The sequence below is a fragment of the Haliaeetus albicilla genome, chromosome 7 (assembly GCF_947461875.1).
Source record: "Haliaeetus albicilla chromosome 7, bHalAlb1.1, whole genome shotgun sequence".
NCBI lineage: Eukaryota > Metazoa > Chordata > Aves > Accipitriformes > Accipitridae > Haliaeetus > Haliaeetus albicilla.
Genome location: NC_091489.1, coordinates 29,410,000 through 29,428,421, shown reverse-complemented (window position 1 = coordinate 29,428,421; position 18,422 = coordinate 29,410,000). Strand labels below are relative to the sequence as shown.

Sequence of the window (18,422 nt, the reverse complement as noted above, 5' to 3'; positions counted from 1 at the left end):
CCAAATAAGGTATTTTCTTGAGTCATGTCAGGACCCTTCCTGGCCTACCACCACCTTGTCAAACCCTTGTGCTGACCATGCCACTATCCAATCAAAATTAGAAGCCTGATACTGTAGCCTGAGCTCAGGAATGGAAAAGGAGGATGGTAAAAAGCTTCTAAGGGCAGGTAATAAACCAATTTCACTCCTTATGGCATCAGACTGCTTATTCATGTAATTAAGGTCTGAGCACCTTTGGACTGCTACAAAATATAAGAAGTTGAAACACCATTCTTTATGTTTTGAAATGTAACCCATCTCCAGAGTTGTTTCCTTATGCTGTGTGAACACAGCCACAAAATGAGCACACGAGTGGAAATGAAAAACAGTTGAAAACAATAATAAACTTCCAACCTTTGACAATCAAAGATTTGGAGAAGTGCTCATTAAGGAAGATACTTTTTAACAGAAGTGTGCCATACAGAAAATCCAAGAATTTAATGAAACACATTCAGAACAAATCCTTTAGCAACAGTTTGTCTAGATGCTGCAAATCAGACTTTTAAAGAAATTAAATGTAAATATTTAACAAAAAGCTCTACAGAGTTGACATTTTGAAGATGATTAAGTCCTTAACTGGCCTATTGTGGATTAATTGGTCTTAATTACGTCTTTTGGATTTACCTAAGGGTAAAAAGTCCAGATGTAGAAATGCTGATATTCATGGATGAACTACTACTGATGTCAGAAGCTGCCCAAAATTGCAAATCTTTTGCTGAAAAAGTTCCTGCAAAACAATGAGACTTCTTTCATACAGAAGGATGTTGTGCTGCGGAAAAGAAAAAGTTAACTACCCCATAGCATTCTGTCTAAAGCCTGTGTTTTTAAGGTATTCTTACGGCAAAATCCAGCTGAAAACAAATGGGAATTAGGCATCTAAAACACCTTCAAGCACTAACCGGAGTTTCAGTACCTAAAATAGGGATAACCTGAAACACTAGCACATTACCCTCCAGCAAATAAAAATGAACCTGCTCTCTCTTTAACAAGACTCTGTTGGATGAGTCAATCACCACTGACAAGATTTTTTATTTCCTTCTGGGAAGACTGGAGTGGAAAGAGAAGGATATTAAGTTACCTTTGATTGTTAGGGCTTAGTATTCTCTATACTGTATGTCTCAATAACACCCTCATACTCAGAGGAGAAAATATGTAAGTGTACCAGAAAAAAATATTCTGCATAATAAAGCCATCTTGCTATGGATCAACTGGAAAAACCTACACCAGTGTCAGAAAAATTATTTAGAAACAACACAGATATCTTCACAGAGCTTTTCGCATGGGTTAAACTATCCAGACTACACACTGAAGAGATGGAACAGATCCTTACTTCTGAATGCTGCATTGCCTCCTGGAAGACAGGCAGACATTTCATCAGCAGTTTTCCAGACAACCAGCATACACATAGTCATCCTGCCACTATTAGGAAATATTGGAAATGTATGCCAGCAAACATTAGAAATGCCAGCATTAGGAAAGTTATTGATACAGTGGTTTAGAATGTAAAAAGATTTCTCAAAGCATACTGTTACACAAAGAACTAAAAGAGGAACAAGGAACTTCCACTGCAAAGCATGAGAAAGTATTTACTGTATGGATGACAGGAAGAAGAGGTAGGAGACGAGAAAAAAGATTTCAAAAGATTGTGAAATTTGGTTTGGGCTTAGTAGTAATAATTCCTTAAAAGATGAAGGGAGAAGCAGAGCTGCGTATTTAGCTTGTCATGTTTTGGATGGGAACTGGTTACATGGACACAGTTCTTGCTCTGCAGGCTGGCTCCCTTACAAAATACTTAACACAAGGAGATCAGCCAAGACAAAACACTGAGCAGCAGCTGAAAGAAATTCAATTGTGTCTAATTGTGATTGACAAGACAATTCGAGGGTAAAAAAAAAAAATCTGTTACAAGAAAACAACTTTGAAATATTTGTGATTCCCATTAAAGCGACAGCCTACACATTAACTGGGAAAAGCTGTTTTGTTCCCTATTGTATCAGTGAAGCTGCTCCTCTTCTTAGAGGGTGTCTGTTAAACAAGCTTCTTTTGTATTCTATAAAGCTGCATATACAACATCAAATTTCTTTCTGTCCTATGTTTTACTATGTTCAGCTTGACAAAGGTATGGTTTCTGGAATAACAAAATAAATTTTGAACCACCAGCCACAAAAGTAGTAGCTGCTATCTGGGAGGCAAGGGGAAACAAGGAGGAAATATGGAACACACCATCAGTGAGGAGGTGTACACTGTACAATCTGTGAACATACCAAAGCTACGTTTTGTACTATCCTAGGACTCCAATAAAATGTTTTTGAAAATTAAAAATATGTTCTTCCTTTATAAGCAATAGAGTAATTATTTATATAATCATCAATTATGAAAGGGGATATCGATTCCCTCATGCATATGTATGTTAGATAAGGCACAAATTTCTACTATGTCTTCTCCTTCTAGTCAATGAGACAAAGAAATAACACCATCCTGCTGGCTGCCAGGGTCAGTTTCAGCACAATTAAAACACAATGTTTAGTACAACTAAGACACTTTAGTCTTCTGAGAGTAAGAAACTTCTACTATAAAAAGCCAGAAAGAAAACCACAACCGAGAAGAAACTTCCTAATCAGATTTTTCCCTGTCTCCTAGAGCATTAGACCACACCACCCTCATCAATCAAGAAAAGCCATTAAAGAGTCTGCAACAACCAAGATCAGAAAACTGTAGTTTTGTTGTGAATGGCTTACTATGAAAGTGCAGGTGCTCCAGCAGCAGCCCACACAGGCATCAATAGCTCTCTGAAATGAATGTAAATTAAAAAGGCAGACACAGAATGCAGAACTGCTTAAATGAGCAACTGCTAAGATACCGAAGCTAGAATGATGGAAAATTAATGATGCTATTCCTTTAAAGAATAAGTGAATTACAGGAGCAGTTCTTAGTCTCATAAGGTCAGCTTACCTTTTCCATTTTTCATTGTTTCTCTTTCCCCCTCAGAACTGATAGCCACGTGCTCACTCCCGACATGCAGCTGTCTATTAATACACAGAAACCCTATTATTGTAGTGGCACCCCAAAGCACCACTATACTTAACGTGCTGCGAGTATTTCCATCAGAAGCCTTGGCAGATTCCAAGTAATTTTTCAGGAAATTCGGCCTTCATTCCTGGAGTTACAAGGACAAACTTAACAAGTTGAAATGCCTGCTTCTTGACACTTCAGACCTTGTACAGACAGAACTACTACTGACATCTGAGAAAAATTGCCTGAATAGAACGGCAGGATTTGGCTAATTGTAAGTAGAGATGCCTGTTTGGCTGCTCAAGCTTCCTGGACACTAGTCTGTAAAATCCTATTTTCCAGTGGCTTAATAAAACTTAAACCATCCATGCTGCCATTTTCCATGCTGGAGCATCTGCTGCAGGCTAGTTTCTGCACCCACTAGCTTGGGTTTAAGGGAAAACTATTCTATTTCAAAAAAATGAGGAGCACAGAGCATTTTGCTATGTCTCCAGTGGAGCAGGCTTCACCTCTTCACAGCTCGCTATGTGTGACCACACTGAGCATACATTAGTCTCAAAGGAAATATAAGTCTATGTATTGCAACACTGACATTCAGGGCAGAGAACAAGACTTTTCTTGCCCTTAGTGATCCTTCCTAGCAGGAGGTACTATACCTTCCAGTTAAGAGACAGCAACTCTGCCTTCAGTATTCTTCACACTGGTATCTAAAAGGGGGAAAGGGCCTGGCTGGAAGAGAAAGAAATATGCTATCTTAATTCATCCTCTTCTCCCATATGCATTACAATACAGTCTTTAATTACTTGATCATATATTTTCTACAGGACATGTGAATAATTCATTCCATAGACTGTACTCTGAAAATGAATCAAGAGAATGCAGTGAACTAGACTATTATCTACAGGACTCCTACCTCATTTGTTGCTAAAGCTGGATGATGAATGAGTCATGGAATTTTATAGGAAAAAACCCTAGTCTCATAGCTAATAGATTTATTCATTTTAAAAGCTATATCATTTTTTGTGTGTTTCTTGGGGGATGGGAGTATTGAGAAGTGTCTCACTTAGAGAGTTCTGTTTTGTTTATTATTTATCTAGAAATTCATTTCCACTTCTGTAGATATAAATCTAAAGTAATAGATTACGTTCAATCTATTGGTCCGTTCCTTGGGGCCTACATGCAACCCTTGCTATTGAAAAAAACTGAAGAAAGGAGTAGGACCATGCATACTAGTAAGCAACAACTACCAAGGAGAAAAAACAGCCTTCAGGACTAGCAACACAACAGCAAAGTTTTTTGCAGACAAAGATGCATAGGCTTGGTTGCCAGCACGCTCTTGTCCCTCACAGCCCAGCTACTGAGGTATAGAGTGAATGAACCTGAAGAGACACAGAGCAGTCAGAAACTGGACCTGCCCTTTTCTTTCTTCAGGAATACAGCCTGATTGCAACAGCAGCAGATTTGTGCTGCCATCTGTGTTTAAGACATCTCTTAGTGAATTTCATTAAAAATACCACTTCTGTAGTTGGGAAGAACAAAGAACAAGCACACTACTCCAGCAGCACTTCTACCACAGTATGGCTGTATGAATCAAGGCTATGCTCAGTTACCAGTTAACACATTAAATCAGGTGCACAACAGTACCGTGTACCCAAAGCTATCAGAATCATGCAGTAATCAACTCCTAAATATACTGTTAAAAACACCAGCAGAATAAAATGGTTCTAGTATTTCATATCCAATACAGATTGCCATTAAAAACAGTTCCTTTCTGAGGGACTCAAGATAAATTTACGTTTTTCACCTAAAATGTTGATGTTAGAATGCTTCCTTACCCTCCCATAACAAAGTCCAGTGAGAAATTTACATGCTGTCTTTTTTCCTCACTACTTTTCTACTGATCCTTTAGAAGAAATAGCTTTCAGGGTATATTTCTTCTTCTTCTTTATCCTAGAGGCTAAATCAGGAGATTCCACTGCTTTCAATTTAGCTCCCCTTCCTGCCACAAGAAAATTAATAGAAAAGCAGATCAAATGCCAGGAGGAATTGTTGAACAAGTGGCATCTGAGCTGTAGAAAGGATTTCAAAAGCAACTCACTCTGTCTGACTCCCTCTCATTTGAAAACCGCCTACATGCCCTAGGGGTGGATTAAAGCTAAGCATGGCCTGGGTAATCTACAAATGCAGGGCCCCAGTTGTAAGGAGGACAGCAGCGAAATACTTGGGAGTATGGTTATTCCTAGAAGCCAGAGGCCCTCTTCTGGAATGAACAGCCTGGGTCAACCAAACTATTCACCCCTGCCTTAATCCATGGCTGGTGAGCTCAGAAACGGCCGCCCCTGACCATGCTTCTCTGATGGTCCAGGTGGTTTCAAGTGGGAAAAACAGTTTAAAATTGAAATAAAAAACAATCAGTACCATTAGGCATCTCTTGATCGCAACTTTCTAGTGGAAACTGAAAGTTAAAAGTGGTCAGTCCACTGCAGAGGCATCGCAAGCAGCTAAAAAGGCTGCAAGAGAAAAAGGAGGTTTCTTAATAAGATGAACACAGGTGGCAGACAGACCTGAAATCAGACAACTATTTCTTTTGAAATCTACTTTTGACTGCTGCACTCGGCATTCCCCAGGTGGCTGAGACCCTTTCAATAGTGTTTCTATTAGGAAAAGAGCTACAGTAGATCAGTAGCACCAGTTCCCAATTTAGTTTTTTTTTCTTCCTCTGACAACAGCAAGCCAATGCTGAGAGTGGACAAAGCACTAAAAAAAAAAAAAAAACCATTGGTGAGTGAAGAGCAATGAGAGCTGCTCTTCTGAAGAAAAAGCAATGTATATCTCAGGACAAGCATATAACCCCTTAAAAAGCTTCTGTTTGTTTGCTTTTATAGAAAACTCTCTCTACTGTATTGCCTGTCTTCTCAGTTTGCATTGACCTAGGCATACTTACCAGACTGAAGCAAGGGGGATGATCAGGTAAAGCAATAATCATCATTTAATAATGGCATCTGTTCAGTAATATAGTATGAAAAATAATGGCTATTTAGGGTAAAAAAAATCATGTTTGTATAATCTCTGTCCAAACTGAAATTCCAAAGCAGAAATCTGTGGGCTGGCCAATAGCATAAAGATCCTGGGATGAAAATACATTAATTTTATCTTAATGGCAAAAAAAAAAAGGGGGGGGGGGATAATGTTCTGTTTTCATGTCCCTGATACTGAAGCAACCCCCAAAGAACAAAGAACCTGTAGAGGCTTTGGGGAAGGGAAGCTATGTGACATTTAGTAATGACAATTTGTCCCAACTTATGGACTACTACCACTGCCCATAACTGCTACACTTGGGAAATAAATAAATAATACACAAGGCCAGGTATCAGAAAAGAAACCCTAATAAAATGAGAGCTAAACTAGATATTACTTGTCATTGCTCAGGAGGCAGGAGTTCTGGGTAAATACTGTACAAGGATTGAGAACAGTGAACACTCCCTTGTTGTCAGACAACTTCCTCAAAAAAAGATGGAAAAAGCCCAATAAACTTATTAAATTTTAATTTACTGAAATTCAATTATAAATCTACAGAAGTGATTAATGAAGAGAAAAATGTTAAAAGAAACAGTTACAAATAGAAGCTGCATATCATTGCCACTGGCTTTTCAACTGCAAGATCCATTAAAACAGAAAGCAAATAGCAGAAGTAGCCTAGTGAAAGATCTGTAGGTGGAGAAGCCTGTTTGCTTTCTGAACTATATTACCCTGGTCAAATAAAAGATACTACCTCTCCCAGAAACTGTTCTTTTATACCCCTAAAATATCAGAGCTCCAACAAAATCAATAAAATAAATATGTTTTAAAGGCTCTGGCTAAATTAATTTGTCAAACGTTCTAGATAGTCATATGAAAAAGAGAGTTGAAAAATGTACTGACAAATAATTGCAATAATTTTGGATGTACATAATCACTTTACAGTGCATCCCACCTGTGAATTGTTGTTCAGAAGCATTTCTGTCAAAACAGTTACTTAGGTTCTTCGGGACTTGCTCCTAAACCAGCATTTTGGCATTCTCATAAATTTATTTTAGTAGATCCAAACAGCAATGAAAGTCAAGATACTGCAAATGATTTTGCCTTAAAAATATCTGAATTAAATCTGAATTGAGCATACAGAGGAACCCGATTTTTGTATCTGCACTGACATCTAGTGCAAGAAACCAAAACCACATTCAAACAGGCTTCTAGAGAAACAGAATCTATTATCATTCATTGTGTGATTTCTGACAGAGGTAAGCAAGAATAATTAACATCAGCCCTTTTAAAACATTCTTAGTAATTTATCTTCTGCACAACCTTCACAAGCCAGGTGAAGGGAATCCTATTAAGCATAATTTGTTAATAAGAGACTATTTAATGCAAATGTGCATTTTTCCTTTCCATACAAATTCAGTTTGATAAATGTACATATATTACATAATTGTTGGAGGGCAAACAATTGTTGAAAAAGCAAACATCCCTAGGAACAGAGTTGCTACTCTATTTATTCTATCAACTTTTCTAAAGGAAAACAAATTCAGCAGTAACATCTGACAAATTCTTTCTGCCAGCTCCATAGATATGCAATCCTATTTTAATTTTGCAGTGATTTTTAAACGTTTCTTAAAAATTCAAGCAGAAGACAGCTTGTAGAAAGGAAACAAAAACTGGAAGCACGCAATGAGTGTTATCCAATACAGGTGACAAATAGCAGTTATAAAATAAGAAATAAAATTTGTTCAAATGAAAGTACAGATTTAAGTCACCCATTAAAAGTACAGTTATGCTTCAGAGCCAACAACAGACATTCTAACCAAAATGCAACACCAACATGTCTAACTAGCAACAATTTTACAAAAATGATTCACTTACTGTAATGTGAAAAAATCTTAGAAACAAGTGTGTTTCCTGCCAAACATACAAATAAACACATATGTCAAAGCTGAAAATGAACAGTTTAAATACAGTATCATGTATACATCGTTTTGCATATAAATGCACACCATTCCTGTAACTCCCTTTTTTTTCACTTGACCTGTAAATACAACCTTTTTAGAACCTGTGTTCCAAAGACCTGTGTCCAGAAGTCTTAAAGAGTCACAGGTACTTTTTAAGGGCAGGATTAAAGCCTATGTTGGTGTCTTTTGTAAAAACTACTTAATATGCAATTTTCCAATACCCAATTTACCCAATGGTAAAATGATTAGGTTAATACAAATAATTACAAATATCAAGATTTATTTTTTGTTCATGAAATAATTTTATATCATTTATATATTTCTAAATTTAAAAAAAAAAAACAGCTATCATCAGTGACCTAAGACAACTACATTATGCATTAGGTTCCTAATGTTCTAGTAATCTTAGTATGGAATAGGCACAAAACCCACAAAATCCTGTTGGTTATTAAAGGCACTGAATGGGGAAGCGTCAGAAGTACTGTTTTTTTGGACAAGAAGTGCATGCCATGGTTAATGGACTATCAACATTAGTAGTATTGCAATAAGTACTTTTTTAAAGTTCTACAGTTTGTTCTTCAGGAGCCCAAGAGCTTGCACAATTTCTCTACCCTACAGCCATCAAAAAGTGGATTTAGTAGACACAAGAATTTTATGTGAAAGTAGCAGGTGTTAATTGAGAGCACTTTTCACCTGAGGACTGAGGTTATTAAAACAAAGACATGAAAGAGTGAAGAAAAATGCTCACTGAAGGGATACTGGGGTAGAACACAAAACAAGTGAGAAGAGGAAAAGGAGACAAGCCAGTTAAGGTTAACAGGAAGTAACAAAAAGGCATAGAACAGGAAAATAGTGATGTATGCTAGGCCTTACAGGCAGAACTGAGATAATGGTGTTTAAATACCATTCAGCAACTGTGGTTTAAAAATTATCTGGAAATGCAAACAAATGTAGAATAATGCAGCATTTATATAGAACACAACAAACTGCTCTTGACAGAACAACTGCTCTTCGCTACAGTATACAAGCCAGCATAGAAAGGAAATGATTGAAGACAAAATATAGTTTCTGCCACCCTAATCAGCACCTAATTACTTTGAGGTTTGGTCTCCTAGTGTCTTTAGTGGGTATAGCCAAGATTCCTAGAGAAAGAAAATTCCCCTCTTTAGATGTCTACCAAAATAACTGTTTGGTATTAGTCTGTATTTATTCATCACGGCAAGCTAAGAGTATTTCATCTCCCCCCAAAACAGGCATGATATAAAAAAAAAAAGTTATAGATGTTAATGCTTGAAGATAGACATACAGTTTTCTTCCCAGTTTTCTTCTTAACCACTGTTAAGGCATAAAAATGTACTACTAACCAGTACTCAACCAAAAGGCACCAAAAAGAAAAAGATCAAATAAACAAGTGTTCAATAACATATTTACACAACATGTGGTAAAGTGCTGCAGCAGAATTAGTATTATTGAGGAAAGTGAGGATGTGTCACTAAATCCAACAGGACAGAATTAGTATTATTGAGGAATGTGAGGATGTGTCACTAAATCCAACAGGACAAACCCAGTTGAAGCAGTTACTAGTTGAACTATTGATCATGAGAATTAGACACACACACACAAAAAAGACACCATCCTTTAATAGACTCTGTGAAGACAGATATCTCTGCATCCTTTGACATCAGTTGAGCTCTGCCACACAAAGCTAATGACATGATTAGAATCAAACAGGAAACAAAATAAAAGGTAACTCTAAATCTACTTAAAACTGGAAAAAAAAAGGCGCATCTAAATACCTTAATGCTAAGTACAAATGACATACATCAAAAAGGCAAAAGCTAAAAGTCAAACCAATTTCTACACAAACAGTAAAGGGGAAAAGAAATTTAAAAGCAAGTTGGGAAGAAAAAACAGCAGAGAATTATATAAAAGGAGTACACATTTTAAAAAGATTAATATAAAAGCTGCTAAACGTTAGAGAAAGAAATTGGAACATGCACAAAAGATTACAAAAGTAAGATGCCAGAAAAAGAAAAAAGATCTCTAGGAAAATGACAACACAGAGTCAAATATAGCAGCCACATCAAAAGAAGTTTTGTACCAATTAAAGCCTCAAAGAAAGAGAAAAGCGAAAGTTGGAGAGGTTACTCTAACATCTTAGAAAGCACCCAAATAAATTACAGACTCCAGGATTGATCTTCAACAGAACAATACAAAAAGGACTAAGCTAAGGAAAAGAGCAAACAGTTTTCCTTCCCACCTCCTCTTCTTTTTGGGGATGTGTACAGAAGAACATTAACAGAAGGGGAAAAAAAAAATCCATAGAAAGATTCAATGAGAGTGAGACGAAAGCAAAATCCTAGAGTTGAGTAAATGCTGAGGTTTCAAGACACCTGAAGATAGAGAAGCAATGTAAAGCAGTGCTGTTCTGTAAAGTGCAATTCTTTTGACAGCTGGTGACATTTTAGGAAATAACCCAAAGCCTGTGGGCTTCAACACTATCGCCTTGGTTTTCAATGCAGTTTTTTGGCCAATGCTGAAGCATAATTCCACATATTAAGTTTATTAAGCATTAAAATATCCTCCCTTTGATTAAAAAGAGGAACAGGGGACAAATTGTAATACTAGGTTAATAAGGTTAGTGTCATGCTGTATTATAGTGAGGAGGTCAAGGATGAAAACAAACATCACTGGTGGAAACAATGCTTGTCACTTCAGACAGATTAACAACGCCAAGAAGCTGCCATGCTACACAATAAAGAATACTTCATATGGAGTCAGCACAAATTTAAAACCCCAAGGTCTGCAGTGTCCTGATCTTTGCATAAGTAAAATGGAAAGATTTGGGCTTTAGGTGTGAGCTGACAGTAATGCAGACTCCAGAGAAACCCAGGCAGTCGCCCTGCAAAAGGGTTTCTTCCAAATGCATGAATGAGAGAGAGCACGCTATCAATACTACTATCACCATTCCAAGATATGTCCAATCTGACAACAGCATATATGAAGGATTATACAAGATGTTCACAGCTGATAATGGCATTCAGCCATAGAGACTCTGCACCAAATCCAGAACTGACATTTATAGATAGGGTAGTTCAACATACTCAGTCTGAAGATGTACACTGTGATGGAAAACCTTACCATCAGGTGAACTACATAGAGACAAACGTCAAAAGGCATGAAAGCTACAAGCAGAAATAAGGAAGAATACTGGGATGTACATGTCAGCTGCATATATGGCACTGTGCCATCTGAAATAACTGAATTTTAAGCTGCCAAATACTTTATATCAAAAACTTGCCTTCACACGGTATTCTCTCTTCCTCAGTATTTTCTAGCTGGATAGTATTTTCCATTCTCTATGAATTATTTTCAAGGTAGCATTTAGACATTGCTCATCTAACTTAAAAACAAGGTTCAAAATAACTGGCAAGGGTGAACAGTTTTGAGGACTATCTTCCCTGCAAAACAGTATGCATCACTTCTTTGTCAGGCCCGACAAAAGCACTGTATTCGGTAAAAGCTAGGTAACTTTTTCCGGCAGTATCTGTTAATCTAGTAGAAGACACCAGCATGCCCTATTAATCTGTCATCTTGTATTTTAAAAGGCTTATACAAAATCCTTTCAATTATTTTGGATTTAAACATAAGCAGATTTTCCCATCAGCCTGTGAGAACAATTCAAAACCATGTGAACTCTGATATTTAGAACTTAGTATGAAAAAGCATAACTACATATAATAGAGTAGGAAATCCCATTCAGCTACTAGCAAGTGCCCTTGCATCTGACAGCCACGTATGAATAGGTAATAGGTAGCTGTTTACATGAATTTCCAAAATCAACTGCCTAAAAGATTTGGAGCAAAAGGTGTTGGGGACTGAAAAGCAAAAGGTTTTTAATTCTCCAAGCCTGCTGCAGGGCAGGAACTTAAAGGCAGCAACTATCTCAGTACTGCAAGCCCAGAGGGAGGCAAGAGGAAGCAGGTTTTAAACAAATACAAATGTGATGTTCTAAGTACCTTAATGAAGAAAGTCCTGAAAGTTACTGAATTATGGCATGGATAAAGTTGCAGTTGTGACTGTACTGAGGTGGACAAAAAAAAGACAGCCTCATTTCTCAAGGGGTGTGGAGACATTCTAGTTTTACAAATTAACAATGTGTACTGTCTGTGTGCAAGAGGGGGTACATCAATAATAAAACAAAAAAGCCAGTGAACTTATAGGGAGTCTATTACAAGAAAAACCACTGCTTTCTATAGTTTAAAATCTGCTTTCATGACTCACCTTGGTGCGCTACCAAAAAGCCCTTTTTAACTCATATGCTGGCAATGATTTCAGGAATCGTTAAACAAGAAGTGAATAAAAATCTGGATAGCTTCAGTAAAATGGTGTAAAACAAAACAGTACAACCAAGAAATCTTTTGCAGATTTTCAGTTTTTCAGGGCCAAGAAAGTTTTATCAACTGCCTTTAACCCAAAAGTGAAATATAAGCCATGTTCATATACTCAAATATCAGCATATAAAAGTGCAAAGTACAGAAGCTGCACGATAACAAAAGCTCAGTCCCAGAAAAGTAGAATTACATCTTCTGTGTTTAAGTCCTTTATGTTCAGCTATTTAACAAACACAGCTTTCCCTTGTTTATATGAACTGTTCAGTTAACGCCTCCTACAATTCTGTAATTTCTGTGCGAAAATCAGTGCATTTCCAACATAAAGCTTTAAAAACTGCCCTTACGCTATATCATGCTCACTTTCACAATTGACCAAAATTGACAAATTCTCCACATGATGATGAACTGCCAATCCAGACATGAGTAAAGAGAGGATTATTAAAGTTCTATGTAGGTATAGATGCTTCAAAATAACAAAATAACACAAAAATAATGTAAAATTGGACCCAAAACATCTCTGAATGTTTTCTGAATATTAATTCCCAGTTCAGTATCTAGATAGACATTAAACAGTCCATTCTGTCATGCCATCTGCTATGCAGTTACCAACCCTGCTCTGTTCTCTATACTATTTGTGTTTTATTTTTAAGCATGGAGCCATTCAACTTATTTGGAAGTCAGATAAAAGACACTGTGATGAAATTAAAAAAAAATTAAAGGAATCAAAAAGTGATACACAGAAAAACAAATCAACTACAAAAATCAAGTTTCAGATCAGTGATAAGGAGAATTAAAAAATTACTTCTAAATGCTTGCTTGAATTGCACTCCAAACAAGTTTATGTTCAGCATATACCACAAGTCACAAAAGCTTAAGCTTTCTTTTCAAAATTTTTATTTAACAAAATAGTTAAAACATTTGGCAAAAAATTGTTAGTCTATGTTATGGAAAAGAAACTGTGGGAATTATTCCTCTGTGTGTGTGTGTGCACGCGCACGTGCACACATGTGCTTGTATGCATGTATGCAATCATAAAGTGGCCCATTAAAATATCACCTCAGACCATTACCTTAATCATGAGCCAAACGTCAATATAAAATTTTACCAGTACAACTGGACAGCAGGAAAGCACAGATACATGCAGAGAACACAAAAGTCTCAATCCATATGATGCAAAAAAAAGTACGGAAATCACTAAGGTGCCCTCTTGGATCGCTACTAAATCTACAAAAAGCAAGAGAGCACTGTGTGGATTTAAATGCTCCAGAAGTAGTCTGGAGTCACATAAAGAGTGCAACACAGGCCAGTTTATGTGAATCAGCTGCAGAAATCCCTGTGCTTGGGACTCCAGCACACACTTAGGTCAGATGCATCTGTTTGGTTTGATGCAGACTTACTGGAGGACATTCAACTGCAGAAATTCCATTCAAAGTTGTTTTTCAAGTTTACAAGCCATTTCTGACCAAAACGTGAATCTGAAGGCCAATGCAAAAATCTGTATCCACTATGCACTGCATTCACTGAGATACCCAGTATAACATAAAAGGTGATTATTCACAAGTCTTGTTGATACAACACAAATACCAAGGGGATGAGGGATCCGCTTGCCCCTGCCCCAGGTTTTCTTCGTTTGCAACTTAATAAAAACATTCAGTAATTTAAAGATTTGTTAGAGATAAGCTGGTTCACACTGTGAGGTCACTACGATGAAGAAAAGAAAGGAGTTGTGCTAATTTTTATTAATATTATTTAAAATCTTATTCAAAAACACCACTCTGCCTGAATATTTACTCTTAAAAGCCCTTAAAAACTAATTATTTGGAATAAGCCAAAACAAGACTAAGAAAATTTTGTGTTAGTAAAAACAGTCAAAGAAGGTGACTTAGAACAGGAACTTCTTTTTTTCAAGGAAAAATGCTAAGGCTAGGTCAAATGCCAAATTAAAAATAAATTTATTTGCCTTACTTTCAGAATATCTTGAGTTTCATTCCACTTGTTTGTCCACTCTTTGGTCAGTTCTTGTACCTTTGAAAGAAAACAAATATTGGGAAAAAAATCACATCTCTTCTAAAGTCCTTGATAATACATTCTCAGAGAAGTGCTAAATATTTGTGCAATTCTTTGTGAAGTTTAATACTTAAACATATAGAAGAGCACTGTTGCTCCTGCAATAAGTGCCCATACCTACATTATCTCTCTCAGAATGGAAAATCACAGAATTTTTATTTATAGTATAAAATGAAACAAAGGATAGGGATAGCCCCTTCAAATAATGGCAGGCATTTTCAAAGAAATGGAATAATTCCATAAAGTGCTTCGTCAGTCCTACAAAGGCTACTGCCACAGATTGATCCCTTTGCTGTAACAAGGCAACAGCTCTTTTCCTACAGTGCAGTTAGGCATGTTCAGGCTAAAATACCCTCCAGAGGATGGCATGCAGAGGAAGAAGCAGACAGGCAGCCTTCAGGAGAGAATCAGAGCAAAGTTTGTTGCAACTTAGAAATCACACACTTGGTTGAAATCAGCACAGAAGTGAGAAGCTACTTGCAAATGCATTACAGACAGGGAGAGCACTGGGTACAGAATCATAGAATAATTCAGGTTGGAAAAGACCTTTAAGATCATCAAGTACAACTGCTAACCTAGAACTGACAAGGCCACCACCAGAACGCATCCCTAAGCGCCACATCTACATGTCTTAAATACCTCCAGGGATGGTGACTCAACCAGTTCCCTGGGCAGCCTGTTCCAGTGCTTGATAACCCTTTTGGTGAAGAAAATTTTCCTCATATCCAATCTAAACCTCCCCTGGCACAACTTGAGGCCATATCCTCTTGTCCTATCTCTTGTTACCTGGGAAAAGAGACGGACATCCACCTCGCTTCAGGACACCCAACTTCCTTCAGGTAGTTGTAGAGAATGATAAGGTCTCCCCTCAGCCTCATCTTCTCCAGACTAAAAACACCCAGTTCCCTCAGCCATGCCTCATAAGTCTTGTTCTCTAGACCCTTCACCAGCTTTGTTGCCCTTCTCTGGACACACTCCAGCACCTCAATGCCTTTCTTGCAGTGAGGTGCCCAAAACCGAACACAGCAGCTGAGGTGCAGCCTCACCAGTGCCGAGTACAGGGGGACAATCACTTCCCTGCTCCTGCTGGCCACACTATTTCTGATACAGGCCAGGATGTTGTTGGCCTTCTTGGCCACCTGGGCACACTGTCAGCTCATATTCAGCCGGCTGTCAACTAACACTCTCAGGTCCTTTTCCACCAGCCAGCTTTCCAGACACTCTTCCCCAAGCCTGTAGCGCTGCATGGGGTTGTTGCGACCCAAGTGCAGGACCTAACACTTAGCCTTGTTGAACCTCATAAAATTGGCCTCGGCCTGTCCAGACCTCTCTGTAGAGCCTTCCTACCCTCAAGCAGATCAACACTCCTGCCCAGCTTGGTGTTGTCTGCAAACTTGCTGCGGGTGCACTCGATCCCCTCTTCCAGACCATTGATAAAGATATTAAACAGAACTGGACCCAATACTGAGCCCTGGGGAACACCACTTATGACCAGCTGCCAACTGGATTTAACTCCATTCACAACTCTTTGGGCCCAGCCACCTAGTCAGTTTTTTATCCAGCAAAGAGTATGCCCGTCCAAGCCATGAGCAGCCAGTTTCTCCAGGAGAATGCTGTGGGAAACAGTATCAAAGGCTTTACTAAAGTCCAGGTAAACAATATCCACAGCCTTTCCCTCATTCACCCAGTGGGTCACCTTGTCATAGAAGGAGATCAGGTTAGTCAAGCAGGATCTGCCTTTCATAAACCCATGCTGACTGGGCTTGATCACCTGGTTGTCCTGTACGTGCCACGTGATGGTACTCAAGATGATCTGCTCCATAACCTTCCCCAGCACCGAGGCTAGACTGATAGAAGCTTAGGTTTTGTACTGCCTTTCATACTCATCCAGTTGTCCATCTCGTAAGTTAACTTTCATAACCTCTGTATTAGTAAAGTTTCTTTTCATTTCAGAGCCTTTCAGACTTTTTAGAAAGCAGTGCGTAGAGGGTGATTCAGGTAGACCCACCTCAAAGCCCTGGCTGACTTGGAATCATAATCACATCAAATAAAAATATACACACACACAAAAACTTCCATTTTTTAAATCGCCAGAATTCTGTGCAGGAATTAAATACATAGACTTTTAAAAAACATACACAAACTTTTATTATTTGAATTCACTTCATCTGCAGAAAAGCTGGAAAAAAACCAACCTACAGCTATGTCCCTTTATTACTTCACATATAAAGCCACTGTAGAAAAAAAGTCTTCAATGCAGTTCCTCCAAACATCTCCACATTTGCCACCTGCAGCCTACTTTCCTGGTTGTCTTTGCAGATCAGCTGCAAATTAATCAATGAGAACTAAAGAACCTTCTCTCATCTCCACCTGTATCTCAGGATTTCAACAAAGAAAAGTAAGCACATTTTTCAATGCATCATTATCATTCCTAGTGCCTCTAATCAGAATGTTAAAACAAGAAAATAATTGAAAAGATTAAAGAAAAACACGAAGAAGGTCTATTGTAAGTCTATTCACCATACCACAACAATTTTTATTCCTCAGAAACAATTTAAAAATTGTTCTTCTATAAGGACAAATCAACTCATTAAAGAAAGCCACCATATATTTCTCAGATAATTTAAATATGGCGATAAAGTCTTTGGATCTGTATGAACAAAGTAATTAATGCACTCATTCAATTATAAAAAAAAGCTATAACCACTGTAATATCCACTAAGAATTTTCAGTAATTATGTCTATTGTAATTATCATGAATAGTAATCACATAACCTTCTAATGAGGCTGACAAAAGATAATAAAATATGCTCGATATACTCGCCACACAGAGAGGCCAACACTTCTGAGCAGGACAAGCAGTGATTACTGTCAGAGCATGAATAACATACTCTAATTAGCATATAGTCAGCAGTTTATATTACTCAGCTACTCTTAGATAAAAGCTTTTCATTTGTGCACAAAAATAAAAGCACACTACATGTACTAACAATATTATCATTCATCTCTGATTCAGCTAAAAACTTTTTAAAACCTAGTATGAATATGAAAAAAATAATTTGCAACTGAAGGCTCATACTACATTTATGCAGGTCCTACTTTAATTATTGAATACAACACAGTAAGGATTCCTGCATATACTACAGGGTATGCAATCCTACCAAAAACTTGGTTTATAGAGAAGCCTGGAGTCTACTTTGCAGCTGTGGTTCATACTAATACACACATTTCATCCATTTTTGTCACAATGTTTATTTTTAAAGTATCATTTCACTGAAAAGTATTTCAACATGTCTTTAAAATTGGTGTTACCAATGGGAATCCTGAAAAGCACAGAGAGATACTGTACAAATTACTTAGGTCAAAACAGGATTCTCAAAGCAATGCATTTATTCTCTAATTGTAAAGGTCTAAGCAGCACCAGTGTAAACCTTACAATTTAAACCAGCTAAGAAGCCCCTTATTTTTTAAAGGCATCATATCTACATTTGATTGGCATCTTCTTGACTATATTCAGAACTAAATATTTGCTGTCATGTAGCTGAATGATTCCAAATACTTTCCTCTCTCCTCTTCCAAAGTCTGAGTAATACTATTTTTTTAAAGCAGTTTGCAGTAGCTTTAAAAATATGCAAATATATAGAAGAGAATTAACATAGAATGACAGAATAAGAATGAAAGATTGTAAATTAGAGAAATGAGAGTACGATTATAACTATATTATTTTGGACCCTATGAGCATATCTAAACTGTCTGGGAATTTTACCCAGCCTCTACAGTGGGCTGGATTATTAAAACAACCTGCTGTGAGGCACACTATGAAGTACACCTAGATCTTAGACCCCTCCAAAAAAGACAGCTAATTAGGCACTGACCATATTTGTACATACCAGATTTAAAGACTGAAATTTTCTGAAAACTTACCCCA

The 18,422-nt window shown here is 37.4% G+C and overlaps 1 protein-coding gene across 13 annotated transcripts in view; it reads right to left on the bottom strand.

Moving 5' to 3' along the window:
* The window catches only part of KIF16B (kinesin family member 16B), a 153,131-nt gene that overhangs the window by 98,375 nt on the left and 36,334 nt on the right, over window positions 1–18,422 (bottom strand). For all 13 annotated transcript variants that reach the window (XR_011325468.1, XR_011325467.1, XR_011325466.1 and 10 more), the window contains exon 12: window positions 14,393–14,452. Coding sequence is in view for 9 of the 13 variants with exons in the window: in XM_069787537.1 (XP_069643638.1) it covers window positions 14,393–14,452 (60 nt within the window). In the remaining 4 variants the exon portion in view is untranslated. The remainder of the gene's footprint in view (window positions 1–14,392; window positions 14,453–18,422) is intronic.